The sequence below is a fragment of the Chelonia mydas genome, chromosome 11 (assembly GCF_015237465.2).
Source record: "Chelonia mydas isolate rCheMyd1 chromosome 11, rCheMyd1.pri.v2, whole genome shotgun sequence".
In the NCBI taxonomy this organism is placed as follows: Eukaryota; Metazoa; Chordata; order Testudines; family Cheloniidae; genus Chelonia; species Chelonia mydas.
In genome coordinates this window covers 37878387-37898259 of record NC_051251.2, presented here as the reverse complement: position 1 = coordinate 37898259, position 19873 = coordinate 37878387, and the positions used below count along the sequence as shown (strand labels likewise).

Sequence of the window (19873 nt, the reverse complement as noted above, 5' to 3'; positions counted from 1 at the left end):
TGGGGGGAGAGGAATGGCATACTGTTGTTTTTGTCGTGATTTATTTTTGGGGATTTGGGGTTTGATTTTTTTCCCCCTACTGTTGGGCAAATACTTTAAAAATTAAATAACCATCAGAAAGCAATATTTTCAAAATTTCAAACTCTGATAGGAGACAGAAAGGAAAGGTTCCAGGGTAACCAAACAGAAAGGAGAGGAAGCAAACAGCGTAACCAAACAGAAAGGAGACTCATGGCCCACTCCACACAGGGCACCACAGTATTGTCCCAGTTTATCCATTATTGTAATTGCCGACATGCTCATTTAGGAATAAAATTTCCCGTATTGTATATTTTTCAGAAATATGAAACTAATGTTGGGGCTCAGGGATCCCAGCTTTCTCGTGGGCAAAAGCAACGCATTGCTATAGCTCGGGCCATCATACGAGATCCTAAAATTTTATTACTGGATGAAGCAACATCTGCCTTAGACACGGAAAGTGAAAAGGTAAATGTGCAATTAAAGAGAATGAGGGAGGTTCAGTATAATTATCTAGGTGTGTTGTCATAAAAGAAATGTCCATAATAATAATAATAATATTTAATTTTAATTTGTTTCTGTCTGATACAGAAACCTTAGAAAAGTACTAGATAAAGAGATACCCTCTTATCACAGACAGTATTTTTTCTTTGAGTACATTCAGTCCTAAAACACTATTTATGACGTTCTAATATGTAAAAATACAAAACCAACCAGCCATAGCTGCTCTTAGACTTAGACCTTACAGAGGTTACCTTAGTTCATACTAGTTCCATTTTCAAAGCATTCAATAACCAAGTTTCACATGCACAGTATATATTAAAACAAAGGTACAGTAACTCCTCACTTAATGTCGTCTCGGTTAATGCTGTTTTGTTGTTACGTTACTAAGGCCCCTATCGGTGCTCCTCCACCTCCCCCAATGCCTCCCGCACGCCAGCGGCCTCGCAGATCAGCAACTCCCCGCTCCTTCCCTGCGCCTCCCACCTGCAGCAATCAGCTGTTTGGCGCCATTCAGGAGGCTCGGGGATGGGGAAGGCGTGAGGATGCGGCATGCAGCATCCCCCCACCCCCCGAACGCCCCAAACAGCTGATTGCTGCGGGCGGGAGACACGGAGAGGGAAGGGGGAGGCTGCGCACCGCGCCCTCCCTCTCCCCACCAGCCTCCTGAATGCCACAAAACGGCTGATTGCTGCAGGCGGGAGGTGTGGGGATGAAGGGGGAGGCTTTGGCCTCCCGCCTGCAGCAATCAGCTGTTTCACGGCATTGAGGAGGCTGGAGGGAGGGAGGGAGGACGTGGACGCCTGGGGGGAGAGGATGGAGCAGGGGCGGGAAGAGGCAAGGTGGGGGTGGAACGGGGGCTGGCTTGGGGCAAAGCCGGGGGTTGAGCACCCCCCAGCACTTTGGAAAGACCATCAAGCGGAGCAGCCGGATGATCCTCTTTCACCCTCTGACTCCACCACCTCAACCAAACTTCACAATCTTCATTGCTGAGTACAGTATTACATTTTGTTTAAAATTGTTTAAAACTTATACTTGTATTACATTGTTTGTTTACAACGTATACTGTATATGTATATAATGTCTTTTGTCTTGCAAAAAAAATTTCCCTGGAACCTAACCACACCTATTTCCATTAATTCTTATGGGGAAATTGGATTCACTTAACATCGTTTCTCTTAAAGTTGCATTTTTCAAGAACATAACTACGACGTTAAGTGAGGAGTTACTGTATGCATAAAGGGCCTGAGCATGCAGTAATTTCCTTAATTTCAATTAAAGACTACAGCACTGGGACTGAGAACTCAGGCAAGGATTTGCATGGCTTTCCTGCACCTTGGGATGAAAGTAGCACTGGCAGTTTTAAACCACATCAGCACGAAAATGACATTCAGGATGTAACGGAAGTACTTGTATAATTTCTAGAGTTATGCATATTTGCTAATCCCTCCTACATACTAGCAGTTTAATTCATGGGTCAGCCAAGCACGTCAATAACTTCCCCTTTGATTCAGCTTTGGTTCAAATGTCCAACAGTAAATTTTGGAACTGCTGAGCCATTGAATAGAATTGGAATAGAATAATCAGGGATTTTCCAGATCTTGACCTCCATTTCAGCTGGCACATTTTCATTCTGATACTTTGTCTATTGTCTGTAGACTGTGCAAGCTGCATTGGATAAAGCCAGAGAGGGACGGACCTGCATTGTCATAGCACATCGGTTGTCTACAATTCAACACTCTGATATCATAGCTGTCATGTCTCAAGGAATTATTATTGAAAAGGGCACTCATGATGAACTGATGGCCAGGGAAGGAGCTTATTACAAACTTGTCACTACTGGAGCGCCAATTAGCTGATTTACCACAGGCTCTGTGTAAACATGGAAGATGATATTTTTCTAAATGAGAATGCTACATGTTGGTTTGGCAATGTTGGTACCCCTTTGAGTTATTACCTGGTACAAAACGCTCTGTCATATGACAAGTTACATGGGACATTATCGAGCCTAAAACGTATCTCGCCTTCTGGAGTAAGCAAGCCTTGTAGGATCATACAAGGTGATTACAGAGTAGCCTGGTTTGTTCAGGAGATAGCCTAGCCCATTGTGCAAGGGAAAGAAGGAAATTTCCTGGTAAGACAGCTCTTTATTTGGGAGTTGTGGAGCTATTCGAGGGTGGGGAGCTCTTGTAAAATGGCTTTGTAGTCCGGCTGCACAGTGTCTTACTTGCTTGACTAAATGTTAGTCAAGGAAGAATCCTCCCTGAATATTAGCATGTCAGATTGCGTCTTTTGGTGAGTTATAGGGCTAAAACACAAACCAAGTATGATACTATATTCTATTTTAGTGGCGGGATGAAATATTTCCTAACTTGAAGGTTTTACAGATGGAATTAAAATAGATACTCTCAATGTGGTTATAGAAATCTTTTTTGCCCCATTCTTTGTCTCTCTTGTCTATTTAGATTGTGAGCTTTTTCAGGCAAGGACTGTCTTTTACTGTGTGTTTGTATAGTGCCTAGCACCATGGGGCCCTGACCTACATTGGAGGATCTAGATGCTACTTGTGAAATAAATAAAAAATAATAACAACGAGGTCAGCTTCACTCCACTATGACAACGAAAGAGATTGAGAAGAGCAACAGAAGCTGGTAAAGATTAATTCTTAGTTATCCACTTTATTAAATGGCCTCAACTAGCTGATTTGAATATGAATAAATACTCAGTTAAATCAAGTAACACAATAATTATTTTTCACTGTTATTTAATCTCTTTCTTACCTTGAAACTGTGCTAGATAAATAGAGAATATCCCATTTTCATCACTGGGGACCATATCATGCCATTTCTTTTTAAGGAGCATGTAAAAATTCTGTAAAGCTTAAAGAATAAAAAAGATTTCCATTTCTGTTGATCAAGGAGAATGTTCACAGTTAGATTAGATTGGATTGACCTTTTTACATATAAAATATCATGCTTCAAGGCATAAGCCAAATACTAAGTGAAGGTTGGGAACAGCCTTCCTCTGGAGGAAGGTTAAGCTATAATTTTCCATTATGAGGTTTATTACACCTTTCTCCAAAATGTCTTTTTTGGCCTGCCTAATGATACTTTTACACTTGACTTGCAGGGTTTATGCTCCTTTATATTTTCTGCAGTAGAATTTGACTTCCACAGGATGCCTTTTTGTCTCTCACCGACTCATTTATTCTGCTGTTTACCTATGGTGGCTTTTTTTTTTTTGTGGTCCTCTTACTGTTTTCTTTTTCAGTTGAGGTATACATTTAGTTTGCGCCTCTACTATGGTTTTTTTTTAAATAGTTTCCATGCAGCTTGCAGACCTTTCACTCTTGTGACTGTTTCTTTTAATTTCCATTTAAATAACTGTCTCATTTTTGTATAGTCCCCCTTTCTGAAGTTGCTCCTGTGGTGGGTTTCGTTGTTACTTTCCCCACTACATAATTACATTGCGGCTGCTATTACCAAGCAGTTCAGCTACATTTAGGATTGCCAGGCATTTGGTTTTTGACCAAAACGTCCGGTCAAAAAGGGACCCTGGTTAGCACCGCTGACCGGATCATTAAAAGTCCGGTCGGTGGCGCACCAGGGCTAAGGCAGGCTGCCTGTCTGCCCTGGCTCTGTACAGCTCCCTGGTAGTGGCCGGCATGTCCAGCCCCTAGGTGCAGGGGTGATCAGGGAAGCTCTGCTTGCTGCCCCTGCCTCCAGCGCCAGCTCCGCAGATCCCATTGGCCAGGAACTGTGGCCAATGGGAGCTATGGGGGCAGTGCCTGCGGATGCAGGCAATGCACACAGCCACCTGGCCGTGCCACTGCCTAGGGTCCAGACATGCCGGCTGCTTCTGGAAGCAGTGCAGAGCCAGGGCAGGCAGGGAGCCTGCCTTAGCCCTGCGATATCACCAGCCGGGAGCCACCTGCCCCAGGTCCGAACCCCCTCCTATACCCTAACTCCCTCCCGGAGACTGCACCTCATACGCCCTCCTGCACCCCACACCCTACCCCAGCCCTGAGCCCCATCACAGATTCTACACTCCCCCCTCCCATACCACAATCCCCTGAGCCACCTCCCACTCACCAAACCCCTCAGCCCCAGCCTGAAGCCCCTTCCTGCATCCCAAACCCCTCAGCCCTGGCCCCACCACAGCACCCACACCCCCAGCCAGAGCCCTCACCTCCTCCCACACCCCAACCCCCAGCTTGGAGCCCCCTCCCACACCTTGAACTCTTCATTTCTGCCCACACCCTCCAGCTGGAGCCCTCACCCCGTCCCGCATCCCTGCTCCAGCCCAATGAGAGTGGGGGAGAGCAAGCAATGGAGGGAGGCGGGGTCTGGAGTGAGTGGGGTCAGGGCCTTGGAGAAGGGGCAGGACAGGGGGTGGGGCCTGGGGGAAGGGGTGTTCGGTTTTGTGCAATTAGAAAGTTGGCAACCCTAGCTATATTCAGCCTTCATTTTGTTAGGCCATGCTCCTTGAGTCTCCTCTCATAAGGTAGTTTTTCTATTCCTCTGATCCAATGGGAGTCAATGACAGAACACTGGACTAGACAGACCCCTGCCCTGAAGTGGTATAACAGTTTCTATTGTGACGGGTTGGATCACAGAAACCCCCTTAGGGCTGCCAACTGATGTGCCAAGACTACTTCTGCCCCTGCTTTCCCTGCCAGCTTGGGACTCCAGCACCCTGTCTTGCTGAGCCAGACACGCCAGTCTGCTCCAACACAGACCCAGGGTCTGAACCACATGCCCCAAAGCTGCAGACTTAACTAACTTAACTTAACTTTCTATAGCCTAAACAAGACATTGTTATAGCATATAGAGCAAAAGCTCACCCCAAAAGCCATCCAGTGTCTTACAGCCAGGCTTGGCTGTGATCTTCCACTCATCAGACTCCACGCTGTCCTCTTGACTCCTCAGTGGAAAGAGCCCCTGTGTCTATTTGCAAGCTCAGATATATCAAAACAGTCCTTTGATCGTTATTCATGATCAGAGCACCTCCTGTTGATTGTTGTTCCCTCTGGTCTCCCCCACTGGTTCACCTTGCAACCTTTTCATTAGCATCCAGCTGGGCCCCACATAGGCTTACATTGTGAGACACACAATTGCACAATACGCACTTGATCAAACAAAGAGTGAGACGCATTTCCTACCCCCTGTCAGACCAGAGTCTGTCCAAGGCTGGTCACTTCGTGGTGCCCTGCTTTTAACTTCAAAGCTTTAAGAACATGGTTTCCAGTACAGATACATAACTTCTTAATTTTTACTTGTACAATGTTTATGATGACCAGGGTAACACAGGCTTTCAGTAAAGACTTTACATGACACACTTTGGTGAACTAGTATGAAGATATCAGACCCAGGGGATCCCAGTAACCCTTGTTCACCCCTGTGCTCTCTTCCGGTTGGCACCAAGACACACATCACCTGGGTCACCCACACCTCCACATTCCAGTGTGCCCCTGCCAAGACAGCCTTCTGAGATTTGCTTATGGCATGGATTGCTACCAGTACCGAACAGTGCCATTCAGTCTCTCATTGGCCCCAGGGTATTTATGAAGATGCTGGTGATATTCAATACTCAGATCCCAGGGAATTCACCTATTCCTCTTTCTGGAAGGCATCTAAATCAGACTCCTATGCAGACCATGGCACATAGTGCCATGATCCAGGCTCTGAATCTCCTGAAAGAGCCCAGATTCATGACAAACACCTGTGGATATTGCCTGTCTACATTCTCAGGAAGTTGATGACCTGCTCTGGGACCAGTACCTGATTTTGCATGCATGCCAGAGCATGGTCCCTTACTTTCAGCAGACAGACCTGAGGCATCTGATCTGTGATCTCATCCATTGAGTGATTCCTCTGCACGAGAACAGGAGGCCCAGTAGCTGAAGGCACTGAGCTGTTGTTGGGCTCCTGCTCTTGACTAGCATGGATATCAAATCCTGAATCTTGTGGAATCTGTCAAATGATGGGTAGATCTGCACTGCTGACATGTCTATCTCCATGCCCAGATGAATAATTGAAGGAATCATGGAATTTTTCTTGGAGTTTGTCATGAATCTGTGTGTTTGTGGGAGATTCAGAGCCAAACACCACATTACTCCAAGTATAAGTCTCATTATTGTGCTGTTTGCAGGATCCTTGGGCTCCCTGGGTGAGACCTCTTAGGTATCCAGGTCCCTTGGAGCAGTCAGACCAATTTTCCCTAAGTGGGACCTACCATTGGTGTTGAAAGCCCCAACCATCCATCCCTCTAAACCTCTGACATTTGTATTACCATTTTACCTCTCCATCAAAACCTGTTTTCTGGTCACCATCATGTCCACAGTCTTATCCATGCAGGAACCTTACTGTATGTTCAATGATGTCAAGGTGGTGCAGAAATGTTCCTGCCTAAAGTAGACTCTCCTTTTCATGACTCACAGCAGATTGTCCTCCCTTTGGTCTGTCCAAAGTCACAGCGATTCAATGGGAAGATAAGTACCAAAGGTTTATATCAAGTGTCCAGAATCCACAAAGAGATCAGGCTCTCTGTTCATTTCCTTTCACCCAAGGTGTCAAGGACTTAGACTATGTGAGCTATCCCTGGCCAGATGGATCGGACTGTGTATTGTTGAGGCATACAAGGCATCCAGAAGGAATCAAGGCACATGCCACAAGATCTATGGCAACCTTGTGGGCTGAAAAAGCATGTTGTTGCACTACAGAGCAATGACACGGATATTGGCTAACACCTTTATCAGACACTGTCTTCTGTCTTTCGCAGAGGCCTCCTTCAGCAGGAGGGTGCTGTATGTGGGGCTTCAATAATAACCTTGCTGTTACTAATAATTTTGCTGTTAACTATTTTTTTACACTGCTCTGGAATGAATCTATTGGCAGTAGGCTGGCAAAGGGAGAATGGCTAGAGCAAGCTATACTATAGCTTTGAATTGCCTCCAGAAGCTGCAGGCAGGAGGGGAATAGCCCATATGTAGGACGATGGTGAAAGATGCTGCTAGAAGAATGGAAAAGACTGGGTAAGAAAATTTCCATTCTTGTTAATATTACCATGCGCACTGTTACAAACCAAAGTAAGCATATTAGACCTTGTAACCCAGACTAGCTACAACTGAAGTTATTTTTCATTCACATTGTAACTACAGTGTAGTTACCACACTGACTTTGGTGATAGGGACATGCATAAAAAACCCTGCCTTGTACTCTCCGAAACCGAACATGAATCCAATATTTAAAGGCAAATCAGTATTTGGAACCTACTGTGTTTGATAAATTAGAGTACCTGAATACGTGCATCAGTACTTGGAATACAGTAATGTTATGGATTATCCCTGTATGTTGTAATCCATTCCTGACTTTCCTATGCACTGGTGCCTATTCTAAATACTGGATGTGCTTTTACTGGGAAAAATTGCAATTTCTGGAACCAAGAAAAGTTGCCATCCAATGTCACAGATACTCTTTGCATGAAAGACCCAAATATTAAGTGTTCCTAGGATAATCTAAAATGATTTCCATATTTATCAAATTCCTAGTGCAAAATAATTATAACACTCATGAAATAACCTCCTTCTGTCCAATCTGTTAATTTATTACTTCTACATTGCTAAAAATAAAATTATAATTCCCTTAGGCTATTGTTACAATTTTATAGAAAGCACAGTTAACATGGGGTGAATATTGGGATCTGAAAACAAAATGTCTCCTCCTGTGATATAAGCAGTATTTCAAGGATTTTGGGCTACAAGATAGAGCCTTTCATGCCTTGCAAATTGAGTTCACATTAAGTTCCAGCACTTTTCTTTAGAGGTTTTATTTCCGACTGCTGAAGGATGTTCATGAAGCTTTGCCTAGATTTTGTTACTATTCACTCTGCACTGAAATGTCACAAATGATGACTAAATTACTAACATTGCATTGAGGAAGAGGAAAATGCTTTGTAAATAGCTAAATAAAGCACTTAGTGCAGACATACAAGCTCTTATGCATATCTGACATTCTTCTTGTCTTTGGGTTGTTTTCAGATACTTGCAGACAGAATATAAAGCAGTTCAAGTAGGAACTTGACCTTTGTTCATGTCTCTAAAAAGCAGTAGATACAGTGTCTGAATTAGATAGCAAGTTCCTTGTGAGATTGACTATGTCATCTTTAATGTTCGTATAACACTGAGCACATTGGTAGCATTCAATCAATACATAGTAAGCTTTCGCTGTTGCAGTATTATTTCCCTATTATCCTTCCACCCAGCTCAAGAGAAAATAAAATGTGTTGTGCGTGTCTGTGTAAATATACAGTCCCAGAGCCTCCACCAAGGCCAAGGACTGCATAGCACAACTCAGGGAGGAGAGGGCAAAGGTGTCTGCCCACTGGTTTGGTCCCCAGGGGTAAGTTAGAATATTCTGAGGCCAGTTCTAAATTAAACCAGTTTCCAATAGTCCCAAAGGCTGTGGCAGCAACCAGAGATCACTGGGGCACATGGAAGTCACAGTGATGGTTATAGGAAGTGGGGAATGGAGTACAAGTAGTTGAATTAAAGTCCTTGCCTTGAACTCCCACAGGCTAAGGTCAGCCCTTGCCTCTGGTTCTACCTCTTTCTTGGGTAGCGTCAAGGGGGGGAAGACTCACAGCCAGATCCCCTTAGTAGAGGTTTCTTCTCCTGCTGCTGCAATATGGTACTTCTTCAGGAAATGGCTTCCCTCTTGTCTCCCTCCTGCCTGGGGCTACTGGAGCTTCTTTTATATCAGTCCTTTCCCCAGGAGCATGCTGGCCAGTAGAATCATAGAACCATAGGATTAGAAGGGACCGCAAGGGTCATCTAATTTAACCCTCAGCCAAGATGCCTGAGGGGCGGAGCCTTCTAGGCTCAGTACTGCTCCAGCCCTTCCCTTGGCGTTAGTGTGGGGTCTGCAAACCCTATCCAAGGCACCAATACAATATAGCTCAGTTGTGCTCTGAAAAAGTATCGCACCTAGAAATTACATGGGGTATGAATTGTAGAAAGTCATTGTGCAATGATAGAAGTGCATTAAAATGTATAAAAAGGGATATAATTGGCTTTATATATTTACAACAGCAAATTAATCAGCATAGTCAATTCACAAATGAGTTTGTTACATTTCCTATAATAACAGTTATCTCTGTGGTTGGGCAAACAAAGGTGGCCAAATACAAGCGTGTCATATTTTACTCTTGAATCACTTTTTCATTGTATGGCAACAAAGAATTACTATAACCAGTTGCACCCCTAAATAGTGATTCTGGTTTGGTATTCTTTAAATGAGATTATTAGACTGATTTACATTTGAAAGACAGGAGCATGCATAACACACTAGGATGTGTGTTGAGATTACATGAATTCACACTGTATGACTTTCTGCAGTTGTTACTCTGTGCAGATGCATACCCAAATAACACTGATTTAAATGTGCTATGTTCATAAGTTTCCACAAAGTTAAATGTATAGTAGTTTTAGTAAATAGAATTTATTGCCTTTTCATTTCAAGATTTTGCATTTAGCTATTTTTAAAAGAAAAATACAAAAAGCAACATGTCAATACAAAGTTATCTGCTCTGTCAATAGCCCTAGAAATGAAATTACATTGTTTCAGATGAATCTTTCTAAAAATAATTTCTTCTTCTTTCCTGACTCAGTCAGAAGATGCTTCACTCAGAAAACACTAAGTTAAATCTAAAGTTTGGCAAACTATGCAGGACTTCACCACACTACATGGCTGTATTCATGTAGCTAAATTAGTGTGATTTTATCACACCTAATTTTCCAGCAGATTAACATGCAGCATTTATATATATAAAATGGAAAGTGGAATGATGATATGGGAGATGAAGCACCATCTAATTGAAAGTGTACAAGAACTAGAAAATCTACAAGCTTTGGCTAATTCCAACACGCATCAAAACATGTGCATACCCGCAGTGGTGTAGGCAGCCATACTGCATTGTCAATCCTGGGAATGAAGTCAAAATGCAAGCCAACCAGTGGTTCTGACATGGCAGTGTCATTCTTGGATGGACTGCCTTTGGGCATGGGACTTACCGGGAGCACATCAAACACATAGTGACACCCACCACTGTTCAGAACAGAGTACCAAAATAATTACCTTTGCGGAGGGTTACAGAACACCACTTGTATCTAAATGCACCCACCTTTTTTCATACTATTTTGAAAGTTTATCTAATTTAACTTCTTTTCAGTTGGCCTCATTAATAAGTGTATGCAGTATGGAATCAAGGCAACTACAGTAAGAGGTATGGCTGCACTTTTACAAAAAGAAAGAACATAAAACAAATACTCTGTATGTGTGGGTAACTTGATAAAATCAAACAGCTGCAAGGTAACTAAAGAAGCAGCTATGCACAGTAGCCTGAAACTCATCTTATATCCATTTTTACCTTTACAGCTCATGATGAACATTTCAGAATTAATGCCAAGACCTAACCCAAAGAGTGCACCTAAATTTCTCACCAGTCCAGCAAATGGAGTTGTGTCAATGTTTATCCAGTCTGGGTTGGCACACCATTTCTTTGCCTTTGGAACGGACCATAGAAGATCAACGTCAATAAGTTTGAGAAGCAGGTAAAAGCCAAGAGCAAAGATGAAGAGAAACAAATTTGTCTTGATGTACGTTCTCAAACTCGCTGTCTGGATAGCAGGGGTATGTTCAAATGCTTCAGCAACAAGCATTCCTGGGAATTAGAAATGCAATATTAGGGTGGGCACTGCGCTCTTGGATATTGAAAAAGAATTGCTTTCTAGGGCCTACCTTTAAAAAGCAGAACTAAACCTCCTAAAAAAAAAAGAATATGTATGGTTTTTCCACGTTTATAGTACACCCAAAAACCTCATTCGTCTCCAAAACTGCCAAGTCAAAATAATGGGCCTACCTCGTTACTTTAAATGCCAAGAGTCACAGTTTCAGAAGAGACGTGTACTTTTTCACTAATAAACCCTGCATTAGCATACCCAGACAGACCAGTCTCTCTCTCCTTTTTCATACTCTTCAGATGCTACCCCACGAGTAGAAAGGGATGCAGATTGCAACCCCCTACTCTCACGGGGGTGAATCAAGCCTATCTATGCTCTTGGTCCTTCCCTCTTTCATAGTGCTGGCGGGGGAGATGTTTTTCATCTCTCTCCCTTTCCTCATTCACCCCTTCCTGGCTATGAAGAGGAACGGAGCTGGACCCCAGTAGCTTCAAACTGTTGGCTCAACGCTAAACATGCTGATTTGTACATGGAAAGTAGCATAGGGAGTGCCCCTGGAATTAATGTGCCAATCACTCTGAGATCAGACAGTGACTAAAGGAAGCATTTTCGAAAGGGCCTAAATCCCATTTTTATAACTGACCTGGGGCTTAGGAGCCTAGGCCTCATAGGAAATCAACAGGACTCAGGCTTCGAGGTGTCTATGTTCCTTTAAAAAAAAAAGGAGGGGGGGGGGGGAAGGACTAGGCTCCTAAAACACTTTTGTGCTTTTGAAAATGTTACCCAAAGGCTATATTATATTAAGATTGTAGCTCCTGGGTACAGGGGCCCTCTTTTTGTTCTGTATTTGTACAGCACCTAGCACAATAGGCTCCTGGTCCATGATTAGGGCTTCTACATGCCACAGAAATACAAATACATAATGATAAATACATAAAATAAAATAATAATAATAATAACAACAACAATATATTCAAACCCTTAGTCTCCCCAGACATCACATGCAGCTCTAGAGACTCAGGATAAAAAGCCTTTAACTTTGACTTGTTTTTAAACTTAAAACAAATGTTCAGATTATGTATTTATGTTGCAAAGAGTAAGAATAAGCAATATTACCACCAATTACTCCAAGAATAACTTGATGTGGGAAATGTGTTGCTATGAATACTCTAGAGACACACACACTGATCTGAATAATCCAAAACACACTCCAGAGGAATGACCAGGTAAGTCTATGGAAGAAAAAGAAATTGTATACACGAAATTTTAAAAATCCAAAATACTATATTTTATTGTGCGTCATTCAATTGGGTCCCACATTTGTAGCAGCCAGAGGTACAAATTCAACAGTGTAGAGAAAGATGATCAAAACCTGGAGCCAGATACTGAAATAAAACTGTCAGAATAATGGTATGATCTTGCAATCCCATTTACTTTAATGGAATTTTGCCCGATTCAAGACTGCAGGATCAGACACTAATACTGTAGGATCTAAGATCAGATGCTTTGTTTTTGCTGTAAGATATCAATGGAAAGCTAAAGTGGCAGATGTATTTTTCCATGTGTTTTTCGCCATGAAGGCATAATTAAACTCATGATCCATGCAGTCAAATAACAATCCTTTCAACCTTAGTAAAAAGTCCGACCAGTCATAAGCTTTTACACAGAACTGAGTAACATGCTGTCTATGCCAATATTATGTGTATTTTCTTTACAATAAAATATGAATGACCATTCTCAAAGTGGTAAATTTAACGCAATAACCAGTAGACCAGACAAAGAAAGGCACTCAACATAAATCAGGATTGCCAACGTTATTGACCTGTCCCACTCCCATAGTGTTTAAAGGAGGCAGGTTCAGATCTGTGTTAATGCAATGGCAGTGAGTTAATTAGATGTCTAAGAAAAGTCTAAATCTCCTCTATATTCTAATTCAGCTGTTCTTACACTTCATTGCACCGCGACCCCCTTCTGACAACAAAAATTACTATGTGACCCCAAGAGGGGGTACCGAAGCCTGAGCCCACCGAAGCGCATGCGGGGGGGCGGGGAGGGGAGGCGCGGCAAAGCCCCACTGCCCAAGGTGGGCAATCTGGCCAAAGCTGAAGCCCTGGGCTAGGGGTCTGTAACCTGAGCCCAGCCGCCCAGGACTGAAGATCTCAGGCTTCAGCTTCGGCCCCGGGCAGTGGGGCTTGGGCCCTGGCGACCACATTAAAACGGGATCGCAACCCACTTTGGGATCCTGACCCACAGTTTGAGAACTGCTATTCTAATTCATTGTCCAAAACCAATAAGAATGAAGATATGGTGACAATTTAAAAGTCAAGTGGGCCAAAAATGAATTACAAATATTTGCTATAATAATGTTTATCTAAACTAAGTATACAAATCCACCAAAATAAAGGTTTCAGAATATCAGAAACTGACTGACCTGTGCAGTGTAATTGTGGATTCATCTTTCCACCTCACTGTGTAGCTAAGTGCTGCTGTTACCATTACATACCAGACACAAGAAGATCCCATAGCGTGGCCAGATGGGCTTCCTGTTAAAAGAAAAAAGGAATATTTTAACTTAAAAATCATTAATACAAATTTGGAATATAGAAAAAGAATCATTGTCAGTTATTCAAACAGTTAATGAACCCAAAACCATAAAAAACGAAAAACCTACAGGGACCTTGATGGCTTTTCAAAAGCTAGGTCAGATTGTCTTGTCTACATGAAGTCTCCAGAAAAGTTATCCACAGGATCTCCAGATCTTTATCAGAAAAAAAGCAGCAGATAACTCACAGACCTTAAGTTAAACATGAGCTGTGATGCTGAGAGGAAAATATGCTAAATAGATAGGTTAATGAATCTGATTTTTGCAAAAAACAAAGGTGCCACAAGGCTTGGATTTATCCATTGCATATGTTCCAGTTATGGTGCCTAATAAAGCATTCTCTATAGCCATATCTACAAATACATCTGGAGCAACAACAAGCTTAATGTCATAAGCAATGGCACTAGAGGGCAGGCTGACACTTCTTGAACTTGATGTTGATTTATGAATACTAGAACCCCAGTTATGGTGGGTTGTGGCATGTCAGGCACAATTCACAGACATTGATTCAATGGATATTGGGAAGGCAGCCTACCCTTACAATAACCTAAGGGAAGTAATTCTATGTTAGTCTGATAGTTTCCTAGGATAGAAAGCAAAAGCACTTTGTATAATAGTGCTGATCTGAACAGAGCCACAAAGTATACAGCATACAGCTAAGATGGAAGACAGGTGTATATTGCAATATGGGAGATGCAGGGAATGATCTCCTTGTATCAAAAAATTGTAAAATACAATAGAGCAATTTCAGACTTCAGATAGCCCTTCCAAATTGTCATTTTATTCGTTTCCTCAGTTAAGAAGCCATATTTTCTGTAGATCCTCAAAAGAACGGGGAAAAGTCTTTTCTTTTATGTTGGAAGAAAGGGGCTTATTTATGCTCAGTTTGACACAATACCAAAAGTGTTGAAAATTGAATGAAAATTGGTATGGGAAAAGATTTCAATAGATCCCTTCTCATGAAATAATGCTATAACATTTTGGAATTAATTAACAGTACTCTATAGTGGTGCAACAAATGGGGGATTCAATATAAACAAACTTCTGCATATTGAATGCTTTATTATGTGCCATGACATTTACCCAAATTTAACAGAAGCTATTCTCAAGCATACCGAAGGCAGCGTGGAGATGCAGAGGATTTCACCCATATCTGGTGGAGCTGACCAAAACTCTAATTCCAATGGAATGCTGCTAGTGAAATAATTCATAAAATTACTATAGCAGTTCTCTCTGCAGATACCAGGGATCAGATTCTCGGCTTCATTAGATTTACATTTGGTGAAGGGAGGTTATGGCTCCCCAGTTCTCACTGGTCCTCAGCTTGGTGCAGGCTTGAGTAGTACAGAGGCTACTGCCTAAAGGTGTCTCTAACATGTGTCAGCTCAGAACGGTCCCCCAAATCCATGCACCCATTGAGTATAACTGGAGTGCATTGTGCTCCTGCCACTCCTGCTCCTCACATCACTACCTCTGACACGCCCTTCCCCAGTCCCAGCATGCCTTCTGGGCTGGGGGCTGCAGAAATAGCTTAGAGCTGGCTCTGCTGGCTCTAACCCCGCTGGGGACTCCATCATGCCACAGGAAAACCCATATAGGGGAGATGCAGACAGGGCAGATAATCTGACTCTGTATGTGTTAAGATGATGCAACGTGGCTTCTTGTGCAGTCAGAAGGGTAGAAAAGTTTGTAGGGCTTATTTTGTAGGCAGTGGAAATCATTTTGTCACTTGAGAAAATGTTGTGACCAGTCCCTTCAGAAGTAGTTCACAAAGGTATAGGATAGCTTGGTAACGTAGAAAAGTGTATCTAAGAAGGAAAATTACATTGATTTCTATTCCATCTACACACCTTTTCTGGACTTGGCTAGGAAATTCTTGATCATGATTCCTTCATTCCTTCTTTCTTTCAAAAGGTACTTGCATGGCACTTTCCACATATTAGAATTCATTTTATTGGATAAACCAACTTATGATCTCATATTTCAGTATTTAAAAACACTTTTTACTTGCTATTGTCAGTCCTTTCATCTGAAAGTGTTTATGATACCCATATGCAATGTGATTTATTAGAGATAGGCCTAAAGTCCAAAATTTAGATCCACATTTTGAAACTCCACCAATATTTGTGAGAGGGTTGGATAGAGGGTTTTGGTTCAGCTCATTGGAGCCAGCTGCAAAATTCTGACCTAGATCCAAATTCAAATTCCAGAACTTCTACCCCAAAGTTTGAGATTGTCCAGATGCAGGTTTTTAGTTCAAGCTATCTGCAGTCCTTGTGTTGTTCACTATTTATTCTACTTTGCTCATTTAAATATTCATGTTAGTGTACATCTGCTGCCCTAGTCTTCTCATTTAAACTACATATTTAAACATTTTAAATAACAAATTTGGAAAAGGCCATACTGAAAAAAATAGAAATAGTTTCTTTTTAAACAAGAAGAAACAGGCCTTCTGTTCCAATGAATCATGTGGAAACACACTAATTGGTACGCAACCAAGGTCTTGATATTGCAAGGGATGAGTGCCCTCAGTTCTGAAGTCACTTGAAAGGAGCTGAGGGAGGCTCTTAGCACCTTGGGTTGAGCCCCAAGTGATTTCATGATCAAGTGAGACAGAGAACAACCCTAACAGTTGATAGCAGTTCCGCACATAAAGTAGTAAACAAACGGTCAGTCACAAGGGCTCAAATCTCTTCTTCAAAATTAGAGTAAATTATGATGCAACATCTTGCTAACAAAGAGGAGTAAAATTGCAGCATTTCTATCCATATGAAAGCCGGTAGAATCACAAAGCACATTAATAACAATTATGGCACATTTCTCATATATTGGAAAAAATCCATTTTGCAAGAGCCATAATTAAAGCTGTGTAAACATGTAAAATCCAGTCTAGAGTAGGAATGTCTGAGCTTAATTTGTTTAATTTCAAACTTCATGGATTTGAAAGTTCATTGGATTTACGTTCCACTTAACAAAGAAGTAAAAACAGAAGCAGAGAGGGTGCTCAGTGAAACAATCCAATGGAATATCTATATCTATATCTATATATCTCACATTTATGTTGTATTCTCTTGTACCAGCCTATAGCTTTGAGGGGAGTGGGGTGTTCTATCCTGAACAGATAACTCAGGCTTCCCTTTAGTTAGAATATAGGTGGCTGTTCATTTTTTTAAAAAAAACTAAATAGCTTCGGGGAGGAGAAGGTTAGAGGGATTAGAGATTTAAATATCAGAGCAGGGATCACAAATTTGTTTTACTTTTGTGACCCTAAAAATTGCTGCAGTAGCTCAGAAATCCTCAGACTCCATAAGTCACCTGTTCTAATCTGAAGTGCTCTTGGGCAACATTTACTTGAATATATACTTGGATATCAAAATATTTCACCTGTTCACTTGATATGCTGAAGAGGACAAATCTAGGGCTCTACTTACCTTCAGTAAACCTCTGCAAGTTGCTGTCACTTGCAGCAGAGCTACCTCCAAGAAGGACTTCACAACAAAGGTGATTCAGCATTTCTGGGGCTGTAAAGTAATTATTGGAAGGACAGTCCTCCAGCATTGCTACCTGTAATAACTATAATTTTTAAAGTGATGTCTTTCATAGGTTAAAGACATTGAAACAAAATACGCAGACCAGGTAGTCTCAGCTCTTCACGGAAGTATCTATCACACATATAATGTTTAGGTTCTCTGTTACATTTCTACTGACGTGTTTTGATGCTCAGGTGCCTGCATATTGTACTTGATTTTTAGCAGGTATATCAATTTACAGTATAATCACTATCACTGACTGCTACTTGCTGAAGTAATACTTACAATATGTGCAACACTGAAGCCACAAACATGCCTTACCTGGCCCAGTTTCACATGTTATAGGAAATTGTTCAAGACATGGGCTCGATTGATTGGAATAGATCATTGTTTCTTGGACCCACCAATATGGACGATGGCCAAATAAAATCCTAACAAAAAAGAGAACAGTACATACTATACAAATGCAATAAAAAGATCTCTGAGTAGAAAGGTCCAAACAAAGCATGATAATTCACCTTATGCTATACATGAACATTTTATTGTTAGAAAAATCATACAAATGCTTGTTTGTGCTCTTCTTTGCTTACCAAAATGTCACTGTAAACACATCCTCATTTTGTTAAACCTGAATTTTGAAACACTTTGTATTTTATATTTAAAAGGCAAAACTACATAGGTAAATCTATAGGTTACAGGATGTATTGTAATCTTGAAGCTGCTAAAAACCTGCATCACAAAAAATACAAAGTTTTAAAAGAAACACAACTTCTTACCATTTAAATATGAGGTTGAACCAATCTCCAATGACTGCCACCCATATCATTTTAGTACCAACCACCTGGTTAAGTTGGAACCAAAGAGGAAAATAAATTAAAAATATATTCCGGGGATCTCCTACTTGTGACATGAAATTTAGAAAGTCCTGGTAAGACCTGTAATCCTTCTGTAAATGCTGAATTATAAGCACACCATTACTATGAAGGAGATCCATCTTTATCGGTTACACTATACCAAAAAGAAAGTCCCTGTAATCTTTAGTTCCTAATGGCAAAATTAGAACCATGAAAGGAGAGCTATTAAAAATGAGAGACAATGACTGACATTGCTTTTATATTGTACCAGAGTGGGGTGTCTGGCCATTCCTGAAACATGTGACTTTCCACATCTATAAGGAGACACGTGGGTCTGTTAGCGCTGGAAAGCTTTTCTGTTTGCAATTTTTAATTGGAGTAAAAGAGGTGAAGTATATGCTGATCAGCAGCAAATCATGGGGAAAGTTTTGTGGCAACACAATGACTGTCTTATGCAACCCTTTGTATGAACAGTTGGAAAATGTTTGCTTGAATTTTAACACAGTTCATTTCTCTGAAGGATGGACACTAGTAATTTGTATGCTTGATTAAGTGTTGCCCTTATAAAGCCTAGAAAGAATTCATGACTAATTGGGCTAAGCAGAAGAGTCATTAAATTTGTGCATTTTAATTTGAAATAGAATGTGGCTATATTGCTGTATTTATTACTTAGCACGGCACATGTTTTAAATTGTGATTAAATCCAAACAGCAGACGTAAATTAAAAAAATACTTTTAGTGACAGGTTGTTTTCTAAAGTGATAGTTTTCCCAAAGAGTTGAAAAAATAATCATTTATATCTTTACACAAGATACCATATTAACTGAGGACACATTGAAGATGGATTTTTTTAGTATGAATTAACACAGAATAATGATGGTATTGACTGGAGTGATTCAGAAGATAAAGCAGGGGCTATGCAGTCTATTCTGCCAAAGCAACTCAAGCATAACCTTCTGCATCCTTGAATTCTTTTGTATAGTCTAACATGAATGCAATAAAGGGATAGTAGATCTTAAACAAGTAATATTTTGCAGAAGCTGGCTTTTAATGTTTAAATATATACTTTCTCTGAGGAAACAAAAAGTGGACCTGAACCAAAACTCTAAATCTGACCTACGTACCTAATGAATAGGCAGAACTAAAGGCCCAATCCAATGCCCACTGAAATCAATAATAGAAAGACTCTCATTAACTTCAGTAAGCATTGGTTTGGACCCTACGGGTATGTCTACACTGCAATAAAAGACCCACAGCATGGCTGCAACTGGCTTGGGGGCTATTAAACTGCAGTTTAGACATTTGGGCTCAGGCTAGAGCAGTGATTCTCAAACTGTGGGTCGGGACTCCAAAGTGGGTCATGACCCAATTTTAATGGGGTCGCCAGGGCTGGCTTAGACTTGCTGGGGCCTGGGGTTGAAGCCCGAGCCCTGCCGCCTGGGGCCCAAAGCTGAAACCCAAGGGCTTCAGCCCTGGGCAGTAGGGCTCAGGTTACACGCCCCTGTCCCTCCTGCCTGGGGCTGAAGCCCTTGGGCTTTGGTTTTGGCCCACCGACCCGAGGCAGCAGGGCTTGCGCAGGCTCAGGCTTAGGTCCCCCCCCCCGGAGTTGTGTTGTAATTTTTGTTGTCAG

At 41.6% G+C, this 19873-nt stretch overlaps 2 protein-coding genes across 2 annotated transcripts in view; one reads left to right on the top strand and one right to left on the bottom strand.

Moving 5' to 3' along the window:
* ABCB11 (ATP binding cassette subfamily B member 11) overlaps window positions 1–3798 on the top strand; it is a 55929-nt gene extending 52131 nt beyond the window's left edge. Inside the window, exons 20-21 of the mRNA XM_043525625.1 lie at window positions 340–486; window positions 2178–3798. Coding sequence (XP_043381560.1) covers window positions 340–486; window positions 2178–2378 — 348 coding nt within the window. The 3' untranslated portion in view covers window positions 2379–3798. The remainder of the gene's footprint in view (window positions 1–339; window positions 487–2177) is intronic.
* Window positions 3799–9674: 5876 nt separating this feature from the next.
* On the bottom strand, window positions 9675–18383 carry G6PC2 (glucose-6-phosphatase catalytic subunit 2). The gene is made up of 5 exons (XM_007056600.3): window positions 18166–18383; window positions 17711–17820; window positions 13689–13800; window positions 12374–12489; window positions 9675–11238 (listed from the first exon to the last, which is right to left on the bottom strand). The coding sequence occupies exons 1-5, from the start codon at window positions 18381–18383 to the stop codon at window positions 10727–10729; spliced, it is 1068 nt and encodes a 355-aa protein (XP_007056662.2). The 3' UTR covers window positions 9675–10726.
* Between the last annotated feature and the right edge of the window lie 1490 nt (window positions 18384–19873).

Coding starts and splice junctions, on each gene's coding strand:
- G6PC2 (XM_007056600.3), bottom strand. CDS start 18,383: ATGGATCTCCTTCATAGTAATGGTGTGCTTATAATTCAGCATTTACAG. Junction 12,490..13,688: donor TCCACAATTACACTGCACAG/GTCAGTCAGTTT, acceptor TTTCTTCCATAG/ACTTACCTGGTCATTCCTCT. Junction 11,239..12,373: donor TATTCTTGGAGTAATTGGTG/GTAATATTGCTT, acceptor TCTAATTCCCAG/GAATGCTTGTTGCTGAAGCA.